This window comes from Hypanus sabinus, chromosome 9 (assembly GCF_030144855.1).
Source record: "Hypanus sabinus isolate sHypSab1 chromosome 9, sHypSab1.hap1, whole genome shotgun sequence".
Lineage (NCBI taxonomy): Eukaryota > Metazoa > Chordata > Chondrichthyes > Myliobatiformes > Dasyatidae > Hypanus > Hypanus sabinus.
The window spans coordinates 148050012-148068382 of record NC_082714.1 but is presented as its reverse complement, the minus strand read 5'-3'; the positions used below and the strand labels follow the sequence as shown (position 1 = coordinate 148068382).

Sequence of the window (18371 nt, the reverse complement as noted above, 5' to 3'; positions counted from 1 at the left end):
ACAGTGTTAAATTGAACTGAACTGAACAAAACGGAACACTCCTAGACTGCTTCAAGGCTCTGCAGTTTGATATTTAGTATTCTGTGTGGTTTTTGCTAATTATTTGCCGTTTGTGCGACTTGTTCCGTTTTTTGGGTGTTGGGTATTTGATGTTTTCTTTGAAAGAGTCCCATGGTGTTTCTTTGTTTCGTGGCTGTCTGTAGGAAGATGAATCTCAGGGTTGTATACTACATATATACTTTGATAATAGATGTGCTTTGAACCCTGTATATGGTGACATCTACATACTTTGATCTTTGTAAGAGGTCATTCAAATGTTTTACAGCAACTGGATTGTAATTATCCTTGAACCCTGTGGCATTCTCAAACTATTGTATGTCCTGCAATGCGTGGATCTTTGGGCTACTGAGAAAATATCATCTTGCAGAAAATTGTTACACACTGTCAATGAAACAATGTACGACTTGGACAGTCTTAAGTAAAATATCTGACATAATGATTAGGCAGAGAATATTCAAACATCTAAATCGGATATTGCCTTGTATCAGTGGCCAGTGTAAATTGCTATTCTGTGACATCACTGAACCAGAATCTGTACGTACGCTATTTACAAATGTGATTTCATTACACAGAACACTTCTAGACTTCAGAGCTTTAAAACATAAAATCCAGAACCTTGCTGTTAATCCTGTCCACTCACCTCTCCATTTTCCAGAGGCACTATACGTGAATATTCAGTGGTGCAGATAGCATCATCATCATCTACAATGCGTTCCACGGTCTTTGGTCCAAATTTCTCAATGCAATCTCTTTTGGAAGCTAGAGAGAGAGGAGAAGCAGATCAATGTGGCTTTAATAAAAAAGCCATTTGCTTCAATTTATATTTTAAGGAAGTAAGTTAAATTGTTGTTCTTCCAATTCCCAACGCAGATGGATTGGTCAGGTAGCACAGCCATCTGGGTTAGGAACTGGAAGAATTCGTGTAACGCTTTACAGTATCAGTGACCCTGCTTCAATTCCCACCACAGTCTAAAAATTATTAATATTTTCTCCATGACTGTGTGGATTTCCTCCAGATTTCTCCCATATTCCAAGTTTGTATGGGTTGGTAGGCTAATTGTTCATATGAGTGCAACTGGGCAGCACAGGCTCATTGGGATGCAAGGACCTGTTACCATGCTGTATCTCTAAAATACAAAAAAAAATACACTTGACACTATACACATGATAAAAGGGTTTCCAATCACTGTAACAAAAGGCATGTACCTTGGAGAGTTGGAAATTAGAGATATAATGGGGAAAAAAATCCATTTACATAGAACCTTTCATATCACTTTCATTATACCCCAAAGAATTTAACAGCCAGTGAAGTATTTCTGAAGAGCACTCACAACTATAGTGTAAGAATTGGGGCAGCTAATTTGTGCACAGCAAAGCCATACTAATCCAATTCCGTAAGTTTAACACAGGGATAAATATTGGTTCGGACATTTATCAAAATAACATGAGGGGTGGGGAATATTTTAGAATCCACCTTAGAAAACAGACCAATCCTGGTTTGATGCTTTGTTCAATGAAGGACAGGACTATGAATGCAGAACTCCTTCAGTTTTGACAGAGAAACAAGGGAAATAAAATACATGCATTACCAGTGCAGAAACATTTTAAATGAATAGAGTGGAACATTATCTTGAGTAAGACATTGCCAAATTCACACACCATCCCCAGGAAGCAAAAGTGAACTTAAGGCCCCATTTCCCACATTGCTTCGATTTCCTCTTCCTGCCTGGACAGTAGCATTTAACAGGATATTGGAACCAATGACACCACCCCGTGCAGACTCAGCAAAGCCAGAGACATCTTCAGATCAATGAAGCAACATATGGAGATCAAGTACAGGGTCCGCACCAAGGTGAAGCTGTACCAGAGCTGTGTACTGTCTGCACGCTTTTACAGGTCAGAATGTTAGCACGTGACAGAGAATCATTCCACACCCTGAGACTCCGGAAGATCCTCCAAATCCTCCAGCCAAGAAGGATCTCCAACTCCTTCAGTGTCATCATGAGAACGTGGCCACAATCATCATGAGGAAACGTTGGAGATGGACTGAGCACGTGATGAGAAGAGAGGCCAACTCCATCAAGACAGCATTTCATTGGACTCCTGAAGGGCAGAGGAGATGTGGGAAACCAAAGACAACTTGGTGGTGTACCACAGGAGCAGAAATGAGGAGCCTGACCACAGCTGGGGCACAATAGAGAAGATGGACAAGGACAGACAGAGATGGAGGACCTTCATTGCTGCCCTAGATGCCAGGGTGTAACGGATGGTAAGTAAGTTATATTTCCTCTTAGGTGCTCGATATATCAGGCAGGTCAAGATTCTAGAATTGAAGTACAATCCTCACCTGCCACGATTTCCTGCTGTTTCAAACAATCACCTACTGACTGCTGTTCAATGCATTGACCCATAACAGTAAAAACAAACAAGGCATCAGGTAAAACCCAATTGCTATTGGTTGCATGCCTTTTTGACTCCCCTTCCTTTTCCTATGCTGACTTGTCCGTCCTCGGCCTTCTCCCTACTAGGATGAAGCCTGATCAAACTGGAAAAATAAAGCTGCATATTCCGTCTGGGTGAGTTATAACCCAATGGCTACTTTTAACTCCTGTAGCCCCCTCCTTCCAGTTCTCCCCCTCTCTCTCCCCTTCTGATCTATTTCAGATCTTTCTATCTTTGTTCTCATTCCTAAACCCTACCAACTTCTACCTCTATCATCCACTTTCATGCTCCTTCCCCCTTCCCCCCCCCACCCTCATGTTTCCACCCAATTACTGCCCACACAATTTACCCACCAAATCCCCATCCAATCATGGAGGGGCGAAGCAAAGTCAAGATGGCGCTCGATGGCGACTCCTTTGCACGCATCTTTGGGAACAGCTCTATCTCTATCTTTGATCTCTTTTTTTCCTTTTCGAGGTTCTTTTGAAGACCCTGACCTGGAGTTACATGCTGACTTTGGTTCTTTGCGGGAATGGGACTTGCTCTCAGGGCTTCACAACTGGCCGCTCTTTGATATTCCAAGGACACGGCCTGGAAGACTAGTGCACCTTCAGGGTGCTGGATTTTTGTGGCTCTGGAGATGGGCTGATTCTAGGCATCGCGGGAGAACACGGAACAGAGGGTTAGCTGCCGGGGGTTTGTGTCCGGAGACCGAGGCATTTCCAGGGCTCTCTGGGCGTAGAGCTCGGAAAAAGCGACGCAACAGACTTTTAACATCTCAAATCAGCAAGCTGATTGTTATGCCTTCCCTCTCACTGTGAAAGAGGGACACCTCTTTTCCCCTTATTGGGGGGAGAGAGAGAGCCGATGGCATGTTGAAGTACTGGGTGAATGAGTAGTCGTTGGGTTACTGCAAGTCTGTGTCTTTATTGATGCTGGCTGAACGCTTGTGTGCTTGGTGGGGGGTGCTGATGCTTTTTTGCTGGTGGGGGAGGGAGGGTCATTGCTTTGCTGCTGCTTATGCATGGGGGGAGTTGGGGGGGGGGGCTTTAGGGTTCTATCATTTAACTGTCATTCATTCTTGAGGCACTCCCCTGATTTTTGTGAATGTTTGCAAAGTAAAAGAATTTCAGGATGTATATTGTATACATTTCTGTGACATTAAATGTACCTTTGAAACCATCTAGTTCTATCTGCCCTATTCTCTTCCCTTTATCAGTTTCCAGCACTGTTCACAGTAGCTGTCTCCACCTTCACCTTTCTCTGCCTCACCTGCTCCGTCTGCCATCACCAAGCATCTCTCCTCAGTGCACCTTATCACCTACTAGTCCCTGCCTCCCCACTGATCCCCCCCCCCCTCTATGTACACGCTTTCTTCCCTCTCTACTCTCAGTTCCATGGCAAAGCCTTGACCGGAAACATTGACAATTCCTCCCCCAGCCCCCACAGATGATGCTTGACTTGCTGAGTTCCTCCAGCAGTTTGTGTTTTCACTCTAGGTTCCAGTGTCCGGAGCTGCTTCTGCCCCCATATGCTATTGGGCCGAGAGAAAGATGGATTCAGTGTTTCAGGTACACCACCACGTCAGACAACAACTCCATTCCCGTCGTACAAAATCCTCAGCCCACTTTGGCAAGAACTTCCAGCTGCTGAATGCTGATCTCAGAGCAGGACTGGCTAAGTAATGAAGGCAGGTCACCTCCCCACCCCTATGTGACCAATTAGCCTACTAACCCATATGTTTCTGGAATGTGGGAGGATATGTCTGCGCACCTGCAGGAAACCTACACGGATACGGGGAAAACTTACAAGCTCCTCACAGGCTGCAGTGGGACTTGAACCCCGGTCGTTGGTACTATAAGGCATTACACTAAACACAATGCCATTGAGTCATCGACTGTTGATGGCTTTAACCGAAACAGTAATGAATCTGTATCACTGCTGTGATGCTGTGACCGGACTCGTAAAGAACAAAGTTCCAAAGAAGCATCTAATAACTTATGAAATTTGCTACAGAACTATGATATACTAATCTTGAGCGTTCGCCAAAAGGTTTAAAAATTAAAGATTAACTTTATTTGTCACATTTACATCAAAACAGACAGATGCGTGTGTTGCTTGCACCAAAACGGTCCAAGGATGTGCTGAGGGCAGTCCGCAAGTGTCGCCAGGCTTCCAGCACCAACATAACATGCCCACAATTTACTAACTCGTACATCTTTTGGAAAGGGGGATGAAACCAGAGCGCCTGAAGGAAATCCACACGGTCATGGGAAGAATGTATAAACTTACACACAGCAGCAGGAATTGAAGCCCGATCTGATTGCTGGCACTGTAAAGCATTACTCTATCTTCAAAGGACATCAGTTTAAAATTAACTTTACAATAAGATCAGAAATATTTTGATTACATTGTGCCTTTGCAAAAATTATTACTTATAATATTAAAAATACTAACTGAAAGCTTGCATTCTTAAGGGATGTCAAACAGATTCAACAGATACAGTAGCCTAAACAAAACTCATCAATAAGTGACCCACTATCCAGTAAAAAAATAGGTTTCATCTGAAACATGATTGTGTACTTAAGAAAGGTTAAGACAAGGGAACACGCTCCAGTCCTCATAGAAGTGGAGAGAGTGAGCAATTTCAAGTTCCTGAGTGTCAATATCTCTGAGAATCTAACCAGGACCCAACACATTGATGTAGCTATAAAAAAGGCACAACAGCAGCTATATTTCATTAGTTTGAGAAGATTTTGTAGGTCTCCAAAAACACTTGAAAATTTCTACAGATTTAATGTGGAGAGCATTCTTTTTTTTGTAATTTTTTTATTGAAGTTCATCAAACAAACATTTCCATAAGATATATTTCAGACATTGTACATATATATCATATAATCATATATATCACAAATCTCCACAAAGTATTTATCTGGGGTATACACTTATAGAAAAGAGTGGAAAGAAAAAACAAGCAAAAGGAAAGAACTATGTACAAGTAGGGAGTGATCTTTTTTTTTTACAAAAGCTTCATTGATCTGTGAGAATAAAATCAGGCCTATGAAGCATTATGTAATTAAACCATTTTCCCAGTATGAATCAAATTGTTCCAGCTTATGATTAACAGATGCTGTTATCTTCTCCATTTTGTAAATGTCCATTGTAATTTCCATCCATGCATTTAAGTTTGGGCTCTCCTGTGATAACCATTTCCTAGTAAGAGTCTTTTTACTAGCCACCAACAGTATATTCATTAAATATTTATCTCTCTTCAACCATTCTTGAGGTATATATCCAAAATATATCATCTTACTCTCTAAGGGTATTTCACATTTAAAGATGTCTTGGAGGGCATTGTGTATCCCCCTCCAATAGTTTCTGATTACAGGGCAGTCCCAAAAAATATGATAATGATTTGCATTTTGATTTCCACAGTTTCTCTAGCAAACAGGGAGGTCACTATCATAATGGGATTTCTGAGAGGGTGTAATAAAATATCTTATCGAGTTTTGTGGAGAGCATTCTAACTGGCTGCATCACTATCTGTTTGGGGGTGGGGGGAGCTACTGCGCAGGATCGAAATAAGCTGCAGAGAGTTGTAAACTTAAATCAGCTCCATCATGAGCACGAGCCTCCATAGTATCCAGTACATCTTCAAGGAACAATGCTTCAATTGGATTGAATTAACTTTATTACTTATGTCCTTCATATACATGAGAAGTAAAAAATGTCTAAATGTGCAATTTATAGTAATTTATAATAAATAGTATGTACAACAGGACAGTAACAAGATGTTAAATATGATCAGTTAATATAACATAGAAACACAGTTGTGTCAGCATGATTTGTGCAGTTTGATGGCAATGTGAGCCTGTTGGTCCTGGCTTTTATGCTGCAGTACCGTTTCCTGGATGGTAGCAGTTGGAACAGGGAGCGTTCATTATTAAGGACCCCCATCACCCAGGACATGCCCGTTCTCATTACTATCATCAGGAACAAGGTACAGGAGCCTGCAGGCACACACTCAACTATTCAGGAATAATTTCTTCCCCTCGGCTATATGATTTCTGAATGAATATTGATCCCATGAACACTTCCTCACTACTTTTTATTTCTATTTTTGTGCTACTTATTTAACTGTTTTACTTATACACACACACACACACACACACACAATATAAGCAAAGACATAAAATTACTATAAATAAATATTGAGGAAAAAAAGGAATGATTTAGCTTCATGGGCTGTTCAGAAATCTGATGGCAGAATGGAAGGTTGTTCCTCAAATGTTGAGAATGTGTCCTAGATGGTGAGGCTTCTTCTGTACAGCGATCTTTTGTAATTCTGCCGAGTGTGCCCAAAAGGCAACTATTCTCAAAGTTTGCAGATGATAGATAGCTTAGTGGATAGTTCCAGGCATAAGGAGCCGACACATTCATTGCTGCTCATCCCGGTGCCACTCAAGAATATTTCTTTCTGGGAAAACTACTCGAACCTTCTAAATGGTGGTCTGCTCCTCAAGTGACCCAGTTAATTCATTACAAATAAAATGTTAGCGTTCTTAGGGTGTATTAGAATACCAACTTATTTTACCAATATATGAGAACTGGTCCATTCCTGCATCAGCAACCATGCTAAAATTGCAACAGGCTAGAATAGAAAGGACATTTCATCAATCGTTTGGATGGTATAGATCCATACCATCATAACCACATAAAGATCTCTTCAGTAGGGGAATTTAAAATGTATAACTCTACACTCAAAAACCCCATTATTAGATTCACGTATGCAGCTGCTCATTAATGCAAATATCTGATCAGCTGATCGTGTGGCAGCAACTCAAGACGTGGTCAAGATGTTCAGTTGTTGTTCAGACCAAATGTTAGAATGGGGAAGAAATGAGAACTGACCGACTTTGATCGTGGAATGACTGCCACTGCCAGACAAAGTGGTTTGAGTATCTCAGGAACTGCTGATCTCCTGCTATTATCACACACACGTTTCTAGGGTTTACAGAGAATGGGGGGAGGGGAACAAAAGAGCATTCAGTGATTGGCAGTTCTGTGGGTAAAAATGCTTTGTTAATGAAAGATCAAAGGAGAATGGTCAGACTGCTTCAAGCTGACAGGTAAGAGACAGTACTTCCAATAACCACGCATTACAACAGTGGTGTGCAGAGGAACATCTCTGAATGCACAACACATCGAGGTGGATGGGCTACAGCATCAGAGAATCGCGAACATACACTCAGTGGCCACTGAACTTGGTTTAAAAAAGAATCAAAACATTCAGCTTTTAGAATCACAAAAGATAATTCACTGCATATTTGACATAGGGGAGTTATGCATCTTACAGCACAGTAAAAATATTGTGTGGTGACCGATTTAAACTAAAATTCTACTGAATCATTTTAGCTACTACTTTTCAGAAATTAGGTGAAAAAATGTCACAATCTGCTTCAGAATTTAACGGTGTTCTGAAAACTTTAATTTTTGAAATAAAGAGGTATCTTTATGATCCTTGTCAAACGTGTGGCATTGGCTTTTCCTTTGGCAAGGAATCTTTAAAATTTGGTTTCGGTGATCCAACCCTTTCAATGTTTATTTGACTGATAACTCCATTGTGAAGATGTATTTAATAACATTATTTCTCTGAAAGAGGTGATTATGGTTTGATCACTAGTTCATTGAACATAGGCAGAGGTTTTCCTCTTTCACTGAATGAAAGGTCAGACTGCTTCCTTATTTTTTATATTATATACTTGGAGTTCGTCTGTTCAGGTATATACAAGAGACTACAGATGCTAAGATCTGAAACAAAAAGCAAGATGCTGGAGAAACTCTATGGGTCAGGCAACATCTGTGAAAGGAAATGGCCATTTTGGTTCAAATCGCAGAAAGAAAGCAGATCCATTCTGAAAGGCTGTATTTGATTTTATGTCACCATTCTTTTGATAATTGAACTGGATAAATCTCCCTGCCTGAGAAAGCATTCTGTTCATGTACACAAATATGTGAAATTATACTATTTTGTACTTCCTTCGTCTGAAGCCCATCACCCTGCCTGGGGTATAGGCCGCTGACAGCAGCTGGCCAGAATCTTGTCCTGGGCCGAAGGCTGCCTGGCCCCATAGCTTCTGATTTCACCACATGACTTCATACATCTTCTGGGCAAAGCTTTCTCTTCCAGGGATAAGGTCTTTTGAGCGTCTGTTGCTGTTTCTGCAACTGCTTTTTTAAAAAACGGGATGGGTTGCTACCCCTATGCCCAAACCTCCTCCTCCTGCAGTTGGGCTTGATGCTTTAGGTATTATTAAATTATTCATGTTTCCTTCTGAAAGACATATCAACCATCTATGGCATCACAGATTTTGCTTCAAGTAGCAGATCTTACAGTTCATGACTTCTGTATAGGTTGTAAAAAGGTATCCTGTAGTTCAAAACGGGCACAGATTTATTTTGCATACATCCAGTACTGTTAAACTCTACTGTATCAAGAACATACTCTAATTTTCAAAGACCACCTGGGTTGCTGGGAAGAAGAAAACCCAGACTAATCACCAATCATTTTAAATATTTAGGCTTCACATGTAAAGGGAGATTTATAGAAAGTCAAGCCCAAAGAAAATCATTTTGGCTTGTTATGTTGTGTGAACACAATAATATTTCCTGCACATAAACACAGGAGATTGTGCAGATGTTGGATATCATGAGTGACACACACAAAGTGCTGGGGGAGCTCAGCAGGTCAGGAAGCAGCTACGGAGGGGAATAACAGTTGATATTTTGGGCCGAGACACTCTTCAAGACTGGAATGGAAGGGAACAGAAGCCAGATTAAGGTGGTGGGGGACAGGAAGGACTACAAGCTGGCAGGTAATAGGTGAGACCAGGTAAGGCATGGTGTGTGGGTAGAGGACAGGGGATTGAGTAAGAGGCAGGGAGGTGACAGGTGGAAGAGGTAAAGAGCTGAAGAAAATCTGATACGAAATGATAGCAGACCATGGAAGGAAGGGGAAAGAGGTGATGGGCAGGTGAAGAGAAGGGGTGAGAGACTGTCATCAAGCGACTATCAATGAGCTCGTGAACTAACGCTTTCCATGTTTTAATATCCTCGTGGTTCTGTCAAAAGACCATAAGACACAGAAGCAGAATTAGGTAATTTGGCCCATCGCGTCTGCTCCACCATTTAGTCAAGGCCGATTGTTTCTCCCCTTCCTCAACCCCATTCCTCTGCATGTAACCTTTGATGCCATGGCCAACCAAAAACCTATTAAATACTGCCTTAAATACACCCAATGACCTGCCCTCCACAAATACACCACCTTCAGGCAAAAGAAATTTCTCCGCATTTTAAATGGATCACCCTCTTGTTCTAGGCTCCCCCACCATGGGAAATATCCTTTCCGCATCTACCATATCGAGGCTTTTCAACATTTGAATGGTTTCAATGAGATTTCCCATTCATCTTTCTAAATTCCAAAGAGCACAGAGCCTGAAATCATTCTTGTGAACCTCCTCTGAAACCTCTCCAATGCCAGCACGTCTTTTCTTAGATGAAGAGCCAAAAACCTGTTCACAATACTCAAGGTAAGGCCTCACCAGTGCCTTATAAAGCCTCAGCATCACATCCCTGATCTTGTACTCTAGACCTCTTGAAATGAATCCTAACATGGCATCTGCCTTCCTCACCACTGACTCAAACTGCAAGTTAAGGTTTAGGTTGTTCTGCACAAGGACTCCCAAATCTCTTTGTAACTCGGATTTTTTGGATTTTCTTATTTAGAAAATAGTCCACTCATTTATTTCTTCTACCAAAGTGCATGACCATGCATTTTCCAACATTGTATTTCATTAGCTATATAGGACTTTGGTCAGACCCCACTTGGAGTACTGTGCTCAGTTCTGGTCGCCTCACTACAGAAAGGATGTGGAAACCATAGAAAGGGTACAGAGTAGAATTACAAGGATGTTGCCTGGTTTGGGGAGCATGCCTTATGAGAATAGGTTGAGTGAACAATCTTTTCTCCTTGGAGCGACAGAGGATGAGAGGTGACCAGATAGAGGTGTATAAGATGAGAGGCATTGATTGTGTGGATAGTCAGAGGCTTTTTCCCAGGGCTGAAATGTTTGCCACAAAAGGTGACAGGTTTAAGGTGCCGAGGAGTAGGTACAGAGGAGATGTCAGGGGTAAGATTTTTACTCAAGAGAGTGTTGAGTGCATGGAATGGGCTGCCGGCAACAGTGGTGGAGGCGGATACGATAGGGTCTTTTCAGGGACTCCTGGATAGGTACATGGAGCTTAGAAAAATAGAGGGCTATGGGTAAGTCTGATAATTTCTAAGGTAGGGACATGTTCGGCACAACTTTGTGGACTGAAGGGCCTGTATTGTGCTGTAGGTTTTCTATGTTTCTACTTTGTCACTCTCTTGCCCATTCTCCAAATCAATCTAAGTCCTTCTGCAGCTATCTGTTTCCTCAACACCACCTGCCCCTCCACCAATCTTCATATCATCTGCAAACTTGGCAACAAAGCCATCTATTCCATCATCTAAACCATTGACATACAGCATAAAAAGTGGTCTCAACACCAAACCCTACTGAACACCACTATTCAGTGGTAGCCAACCAGAAAAGAATCCTTTTATTCCCACTCCCTGCCTCCTACCAATCAGCCAATGGTCTAAGCATGCTATTAACTATTCTGTAATACCATGGGCTCTTAACTTGGTAAGCAGCCTCATGTGTGGCACCTTATCAAAGGGCTTCTGAAAGTCCAAATATGCAACATCCATTTTATCTATCTTACTTGTAATCTCCTCAAAGAATTCCAAAAGGTTAGTCAAGATTTTCCCTTAGGGAAAACATGCAGACGTTTCCTATCTTGTCCTGTGTCACCAAGTACTCCATAACCTCATCCTTAACAGTTGACTCCAATACCTTCCCAACCACTGAGGTCAGGCTAACTGGTCTATAATTTCCTTTCTGCTGCTTCCTGTTTCTTAAAGAGCGGAATGACATTTGCAATTTCCCAGTTCTCTAGCACCATGCCAGAGTCCAATGATTTTTGAAAGATCGTTTCTAATCCTTCCACAATCTTTACCGCCATCTCTTTCAGAACCCGAGGGTGCAGTTCATCTGGGCTGGGTAACTTATGTACCCTTAGGTCTTTCAGCTTTTTCAGCACCTTCTCCCTTGCAATAGTAACTGCACTCACTTCTCTTCCCTCACACCCTTCAACATCTGGCACACTGCTGGTGTCTTCCACAGTGAAAACTGATGCAAAATACTCATTCAGTTCATCTGCCATCTCCTTGCCCTCTGTTATTTCTCTGCCCTCATTCCCCAGCAATCCTATGTCTACTCATCTCTTATATTTTTTTTTACAAACTTGAAAAAGCTTTTACTATCTACTTTGCTATTGTTTGCTAGCTTGCTTTCATAGTTCATCCTTTCCCTCCTAATGACTCCTTCACCTGTGTTCTGCAGGTTTTTAAAATCTTCCCAATCCTCTATCTTTCCACTAATTTTTGCTTTGTTCTATGCCCCCTTTTGCTTTTACATTAGCTTTGACTTTCCTTGTCAGCCATTGTTGTACTATTTTACCATTTGTGCAATTCTTCATCTTTTGAATACATATGTCCTGCACCTTCCTCATTTTTCCAGAAACACACACCATTGCTGCCCTACTGACATCTCTGCCAGCAGTTCCTTCCAATTTACTTTGGACAACTCCTCTCTCATACTACTGTAATTTCCCTTACTCCACTGAAATACTGCTACGTCAGGCTTTACTTTCTCCCTATCAAATTTCAAGTTGAACTCAGTCATATTGTAATCACTGTCTCCAAAGAGTTCTTTTACCTTAAGCTTCCTAATCACATCCAGCTCATTACATAACACCCAATCCAGTAAAGCTGATCCCCTGGTAGGCTCAATGATAATCTGCTCTAAAAAGCCATCTTGTAGACATTAAGTAAACTCACTCTTGAGATCCTATTACCGACCTAATTTTCCTTATTGACTTGCATGTTAAAATCTCCCATCACTGTCATAACATCACCCTTTTGACACACTTTTTGCATTTCCCATGTAATCTGTGGTCCACATCCCAGCTGCTGCCATCAGGGTCCTTTTACCATTTCAATTTGTTAACTCAACCTACAAGGACTCACCGTCTTCCGACCCTATGTCACATCTTTATGCTTCATCAGCAAAGACACGCCATCCCCTCTGCCTATCTTCCTATTCCTCTAATACAATGTGTAACCTTGGACATTCAGCTCCCAATTACAACCATCCTTCAGCCACGATTCATTGATGGCCACAACATCATACCTGCCAATCTGCAATTGTGCAACAAGGTCATCCACCTTTGTGCATTGAGATATAACTCTGAGTACTATATTTGCTACCCTTTTTGATTCTGCATCCCTAATGCACTGGTACTCACTCTGCTGGCTGCAATTTTTTGCTATCATTTGCCTACCCTTTCTTATAGTCTGCTGCACACTCTCTACAACTTTTTACCATCCGTCCTATCCTGAGTGCCTGGCAGATAGGGGCTTGGGATTCTAACATTTTTCTGTCATTCATTCATTTGGGGTTTTTCATCTGTTTTGAGGAGTTCTGTGAAGAGCAAGAATTTCAGATTGTATACTATATAAATTCTCTGATATTAAATTGAACTATTGAAAGATGAGGAAAACTCAAAATTTATCAGAGAACTTTTTGCCAAGTACTGCATTTTGTCCATTTATTTCAGATTTAAGGAGAGTTGATGAATGCCAGGAAAAAATACAGAATGTATACATTCTTAATTAAATGCTGTTGTTTCTTTGTCTTGTGTTTGTTTATTCCTTGGCTGGTATCATATCGCCTCATCAATTCCAAGTATGGACAAGGGTTTACATTTTAGTGGTTTTCATTAGTGGAGGTCCAGACATGCTCCTGGTCATTTCAAGGTAAAGATAACAGTATTGCCACAAAGACCAAACTAAAACACAAGAAATAAACAGCACACAGAAAATGCTGGAGGCAGCAAGCCAGGCAGCATCTATGGAAAGGAATAAACAGTTGATGTTTCAGGTTGAGACTGTTATGTCTTGTAACTTCAAAACTTTTAACTAATTCAAAGGAAGACACGGAAATCTGAAATGCGGGTCTAACTCCATGTTTACTTTAAGGGAGGCGTGCATGTATCATGCAGTAGCATGATGACATATGCAATTCAGGTATTTATACATATAACCCATAATGAATTATTTAAATTAACAAGAATGCTTAATAACCAATTTTATATATATATATACACACACACCCACCCCAACACAAGATTACTCAAATATTTAACAGACAAAACACCTCCCTGCTTAGCTACAAACTACAACTCAATAGAGAATCCATTTCAACAAATTCACAGTATACTACATAATACGAGACATTCACAGCATAGTAAATATTAACTTGTCCTATTCTGGCCTGAAGATTTAATCGCTGTAAAGGCTTTCTTACTCTTGTCGGATAATGCCTTTGCTAACAAGGGGGCTGGTCACTCTACTTGGTAGTTGAGACGTGTGACTGTGAAAACAATCTCAAGTTGTGGGGCCTCCTCCGTGGTGGCTGGAGGAGTTGACTGAGAATGGAGCAAGTAGCTCCGACAGCTCTGGATACCTTTATTCTCCTTCCTTCCTTCTGCTAGCTTGCGCATTTTGATCTTGGGAAGGTCCATTTTGTTCACTGGAGTATTCTCCTATTAACCCTTCAGTTGCTCCCTTTATGATCTGATCTGTCCTCCTGGTTTTCCGCATCCACGACATCATCCGATGAATCCTCTGTTTTTTGTATCTCTGTTGACTCTTTTCTTTTTGGCCTTCCATCTTCGTGTCCACTTTTACAAGCAGCTCTTTGTCTCCCACTTGAAGTTTATGCAATAACCGTAATGTACGCAAAGCAGATTCTTGTTCTGAAAGCTGAACGCTTGCAACCTTCCCGAAGCTCCTTGAACTCTCTTCGAACTTAAAACCAATCCATACTTTGCAAGAATGATTAACATATCGGAAGCTTTCTCAGACATGTTGGCTACAATATATGCTGTAGACAAACCACTGCTTTCGTCACTTTCACGATTCCTCTGAGCAGCGTGGTCCTTCTTTGGCTCAATATACTTTCTAACCAGAGGCACAGAGGTTAGCACCAACACCTGTTTGTGCTCTTTGGGGCAATGTTTTATGGTGATCAACATGGAGACAGTAGTGGCATCGTCCAGTACCTTTCTTAACTTGCTTTCAGTTGGTTTCATTGCAGGGCATGCAACATGCAAACAGTGGATGGATCTCCAATCAAGTTTAAGCTGTCTCAGCCAATCATGTGTCCACAATACTTGGCATCATGCTTTTACTACACAGCAGGTCAATGTGGCTTGTTGACTGCTGTACTTCACTGTTACAAATGTCATTCTCCCAGGAGTCATCCTGTGTATGCTCCCAGCGGACTATCTGCAGGCTCCATGGCATTCAAACACATTTTGAGGAATGCCTGAAACAGCAGAACCAGTGTCCAATTCCATTTTAATTAATTTGTCATTCATAGAAACATAGAAAATAGGTGCAGGAGTAGGCCATTCAGCCCTTCAAGCCTGCACTGTCATTCAGTATGATCATGGTTGATCATCCAACCCTGTACCTGCTTTCTCTCCATACCCCCGATCCCCTTAGCCAGAAGGGCCCTATCTAACTCCCTCTTAAATATAGCCAATCAACTGGCCTCAACTGTTTCCTGTGGCAGAGAATTCCACACATTCACCACTCTCTGTGAAGTTTTTCCTCAGCTCGGTCCTAAAAGGCTTCCATCTTATCCTTAAACTGTGACCCCTCGTTCTGGACTTACCCAACATCGGGAACAATCTTCCTGCATCTAGCCTGTCCAATCCCTTTAGAATTTTAAACGTTTCAATAAGATCCCCCCTCAATCTTCTAAATTCCAGTGAGTATAAGCCTAGTCAATCAAGTCTTTCTTCATATGAAAGTCCTGCCATCCCAGGAATCAATCTGGTGAACCTTCTTTGCACTCCCTCTATGGAAAGAACATCTTTCCTCAGATTAGGGGACCAAAGCTGCACACAATACTCTAGGTGCGGTCTCACCAAGTCCTTGTACAACTGCAGTTGAACCTCCCTGCTCCTGTACTCAAATCCTTTTGCTATGAATGCCAACATACCATTTGCCTTTTTCACCGCCTGCTGTACCTGCATGCCCACCTTCAATGACTGGTGTACAATGACACACAGGTCTCGTTGCATCTCCCCTTTTCCTAATCGGCCACCATTCAGATAATAATCTGTTTTCCTGTTCTTGCAACCAAAGTGGATAACCTCACATTTATTCACTTCTGGTGTAAGCCATATTGCTCGTCTATTGTTAATTTTTACACTGTAAATTTCATGGGTACTCAGTCCTGCGTCACTCTCATCAATATCAAATTTTTCATCAACAGCATGCAGATTTGTGCTCTTTTTGAAATTGCAACATGACTTTTTATCTTTCTCTTTCCTGTGCAGCCCGTTTATTTTTGTCTGCCCAACGTGCTCTTTGCATGTGTCCTACCTTGTTGCATTTTCTGCAAGTTTCACCTTCAAATCTGCATTTTTGGTGTAATATTTATGTAACCCAATTTGTGCAACCATGCTGGTTTCTGTTTAGATGCTGCAATTTTGTTCATGTTCACTTACATTCCTGACAGCAGCACAATTGTATCTTTCCGTGGTTTCCATTGAAACAGTGATTTCAGCTTCTCTTTTAAATGTCAGTTGTGCTTCAGTTAAGGAGCCATTTTTGAATGCTTTCTTGTAAGATCCCACAAGCTAAACAATCTCTCAATGCATCATTAAGCCCATTACTGATCTGACCAAATTCAGACAATCTCTTCAATTCAGCCATGTATGTGGAGACAGATTCCCCTCCTTTTTGATTCCACTTATGAAACCTAAAGTGTTCTGCAATCGGATATGGCTTTGCTTCTAAATGTTTCTGCATTACTTCGACAATACCTGCAAAGCTCACTTCTGCTGGTTTAAAAGGAGCAGTCAAACTTTGAAGCAAACTGTATGCCTTTTAACCCAATGAACTCAGCAAAATTGTTACTCGTTTCTCATTGGCTATTTCATTTGCTTCAAAATATTGTTCAATTAGCTCAGTACACACATTCCATCTTTTGTGTAATCAAACATGTCAATTTTTCTGATGTAGCCAGCCTTTTCTGTTTTCCTTATGATTATACTCTGGTACTCACTCTTTATGAACCTACAAATTCCTCCTTTCTCTACTTCTTTATTATTAACTCAACAGTTTGCACATACCACGTCATGCTTTTCACTCTCCATTCCTTGCTGTAGTTTTTTTTTACTTCTGACTGTCTCACTGCACTTCAACAGGCTGACAGCTGTCACAGGATCATTTTAAAAATAACTCATTGCCAATATTATGTTTTGTAACTTCAAAACATTAAACTAATCTCAAGGAAGGCACAGGAGTCCAAAATGCAAGTCTAACTTCGTGTTTATTTTACCATGTGATAGTGTGCACCTTGCTTAATGTGATGACATATGCAAATTACGCATTTATACATATAGCCCATGATGAATTATTTAAACAAACCTGAATGCTTAATCAATATATACACAAGATTACTCAAATATTACTTAAATAGCAAATACACAACAGAGAACCTTCATAAGTCCTGCTGAAAGGTCTTGTACTCTCTTTTTTTTCTTTCTATAGATGCTGCCTGACCTGCTGAGTTCCTCCATATTAATGGCAAAATAAATAATGCAAATATTTATGTAACAGGATCCAGGAGATGTTTATATCTCCAGTTTATACCTCAGCCACAGACACAAATAAGGTTACCGCAGTCTAACTTAAAATTTATTATTACATCCCATCCAGTGATGGTTTGATTTTGTAAGATTGGAGATATGAGATCCCAGGCACGCAATTACAAGGTGCTTTATTTTTTAAAAAAAATAGATGTCCTAATGAGACACAGAGGACCACTTCACACCATTTAATATGCAGGATCCTTGAGAAATAAATTCTTATTAAAGAGAAACACAGAGACTATGCTACAATAGTTTAACTGAACCTCACAGCAATGAAAGAGCTCCTGGTCATCCACATTCAGAAGTATGAGGGAAACATCACTAATGATCGAGGTTCAGTGATTAACATTTCATGTTAGACACAAATATCACTGGAAAATGTTACATCAATGGACAATTAGTTTTAAAACTGGTGATCTAAATTATGAATAGCCCTAAATAGTTTACATATGTACCCAAACCAACTTATTGTATGTACTTGGGTCATGAAACAATAGAGAGCTCTTTGTAATTTAAAAATATACAAGACACTCAGCTTCAGACAGGACTTATGTGGGTGTTGTGACCTTTATTTGGTTCTCTGTGAAATGTTTAAAATATTTATATATAAATTGTGCCGACTGCTTTCCATTTGAGAGAATTTGGCTGCTGGCCAAGAGTAACTGACTCTGGAGAAGAGGAAACTCATGTCACAAATTTTACCAGTCCTTGGGATTTTTTGTTGTTCACCAATGAGTGACAACGAAGTCTAGGCTTTTATACTTTAAAGCAGAACCTTACTGTAACATTCAAGCTCAAAGAGACATCTAACCAACTTCATTATGGCACCTTTGAGAAGTATACAAGCCTGGAATTCTTTTGTGATAGTCACACTGCTATCCCCAATCTGACTCTCATCCAAGGACTGTATCCTGGGTTGTTCATTGAGACAAACCAATTGCAGCTGGAAGATTTGTCCCAGTCCAGGTTTGTTTCAGTGCACAAGCCAGGAT

General features: G+C 40.9%; 1 protein-coding gene across 2 annotated transcripts in view; it reads right to left on the bottom strand.

Moving 5' to 3' along the window:
• The window catches only part of lama5 (laminin, alpha 5), a 333519-nt gene that overhangs the window by 225073 nt on the left and 90075 nt on the right, over positions 1-18371 (bottom strand). For both annotated transcript variants that reach the window (XM_059980763.1, XM_059980765.1), the window contains exon 4: positions 701-819. In XM_059980763.1, coding sequence (XP_059836746.1) covers positions 701-819 — 119 coding nt within the window. The remainder of the gene's footprint in view (positions 1-700; positions 820-18371) is intronic.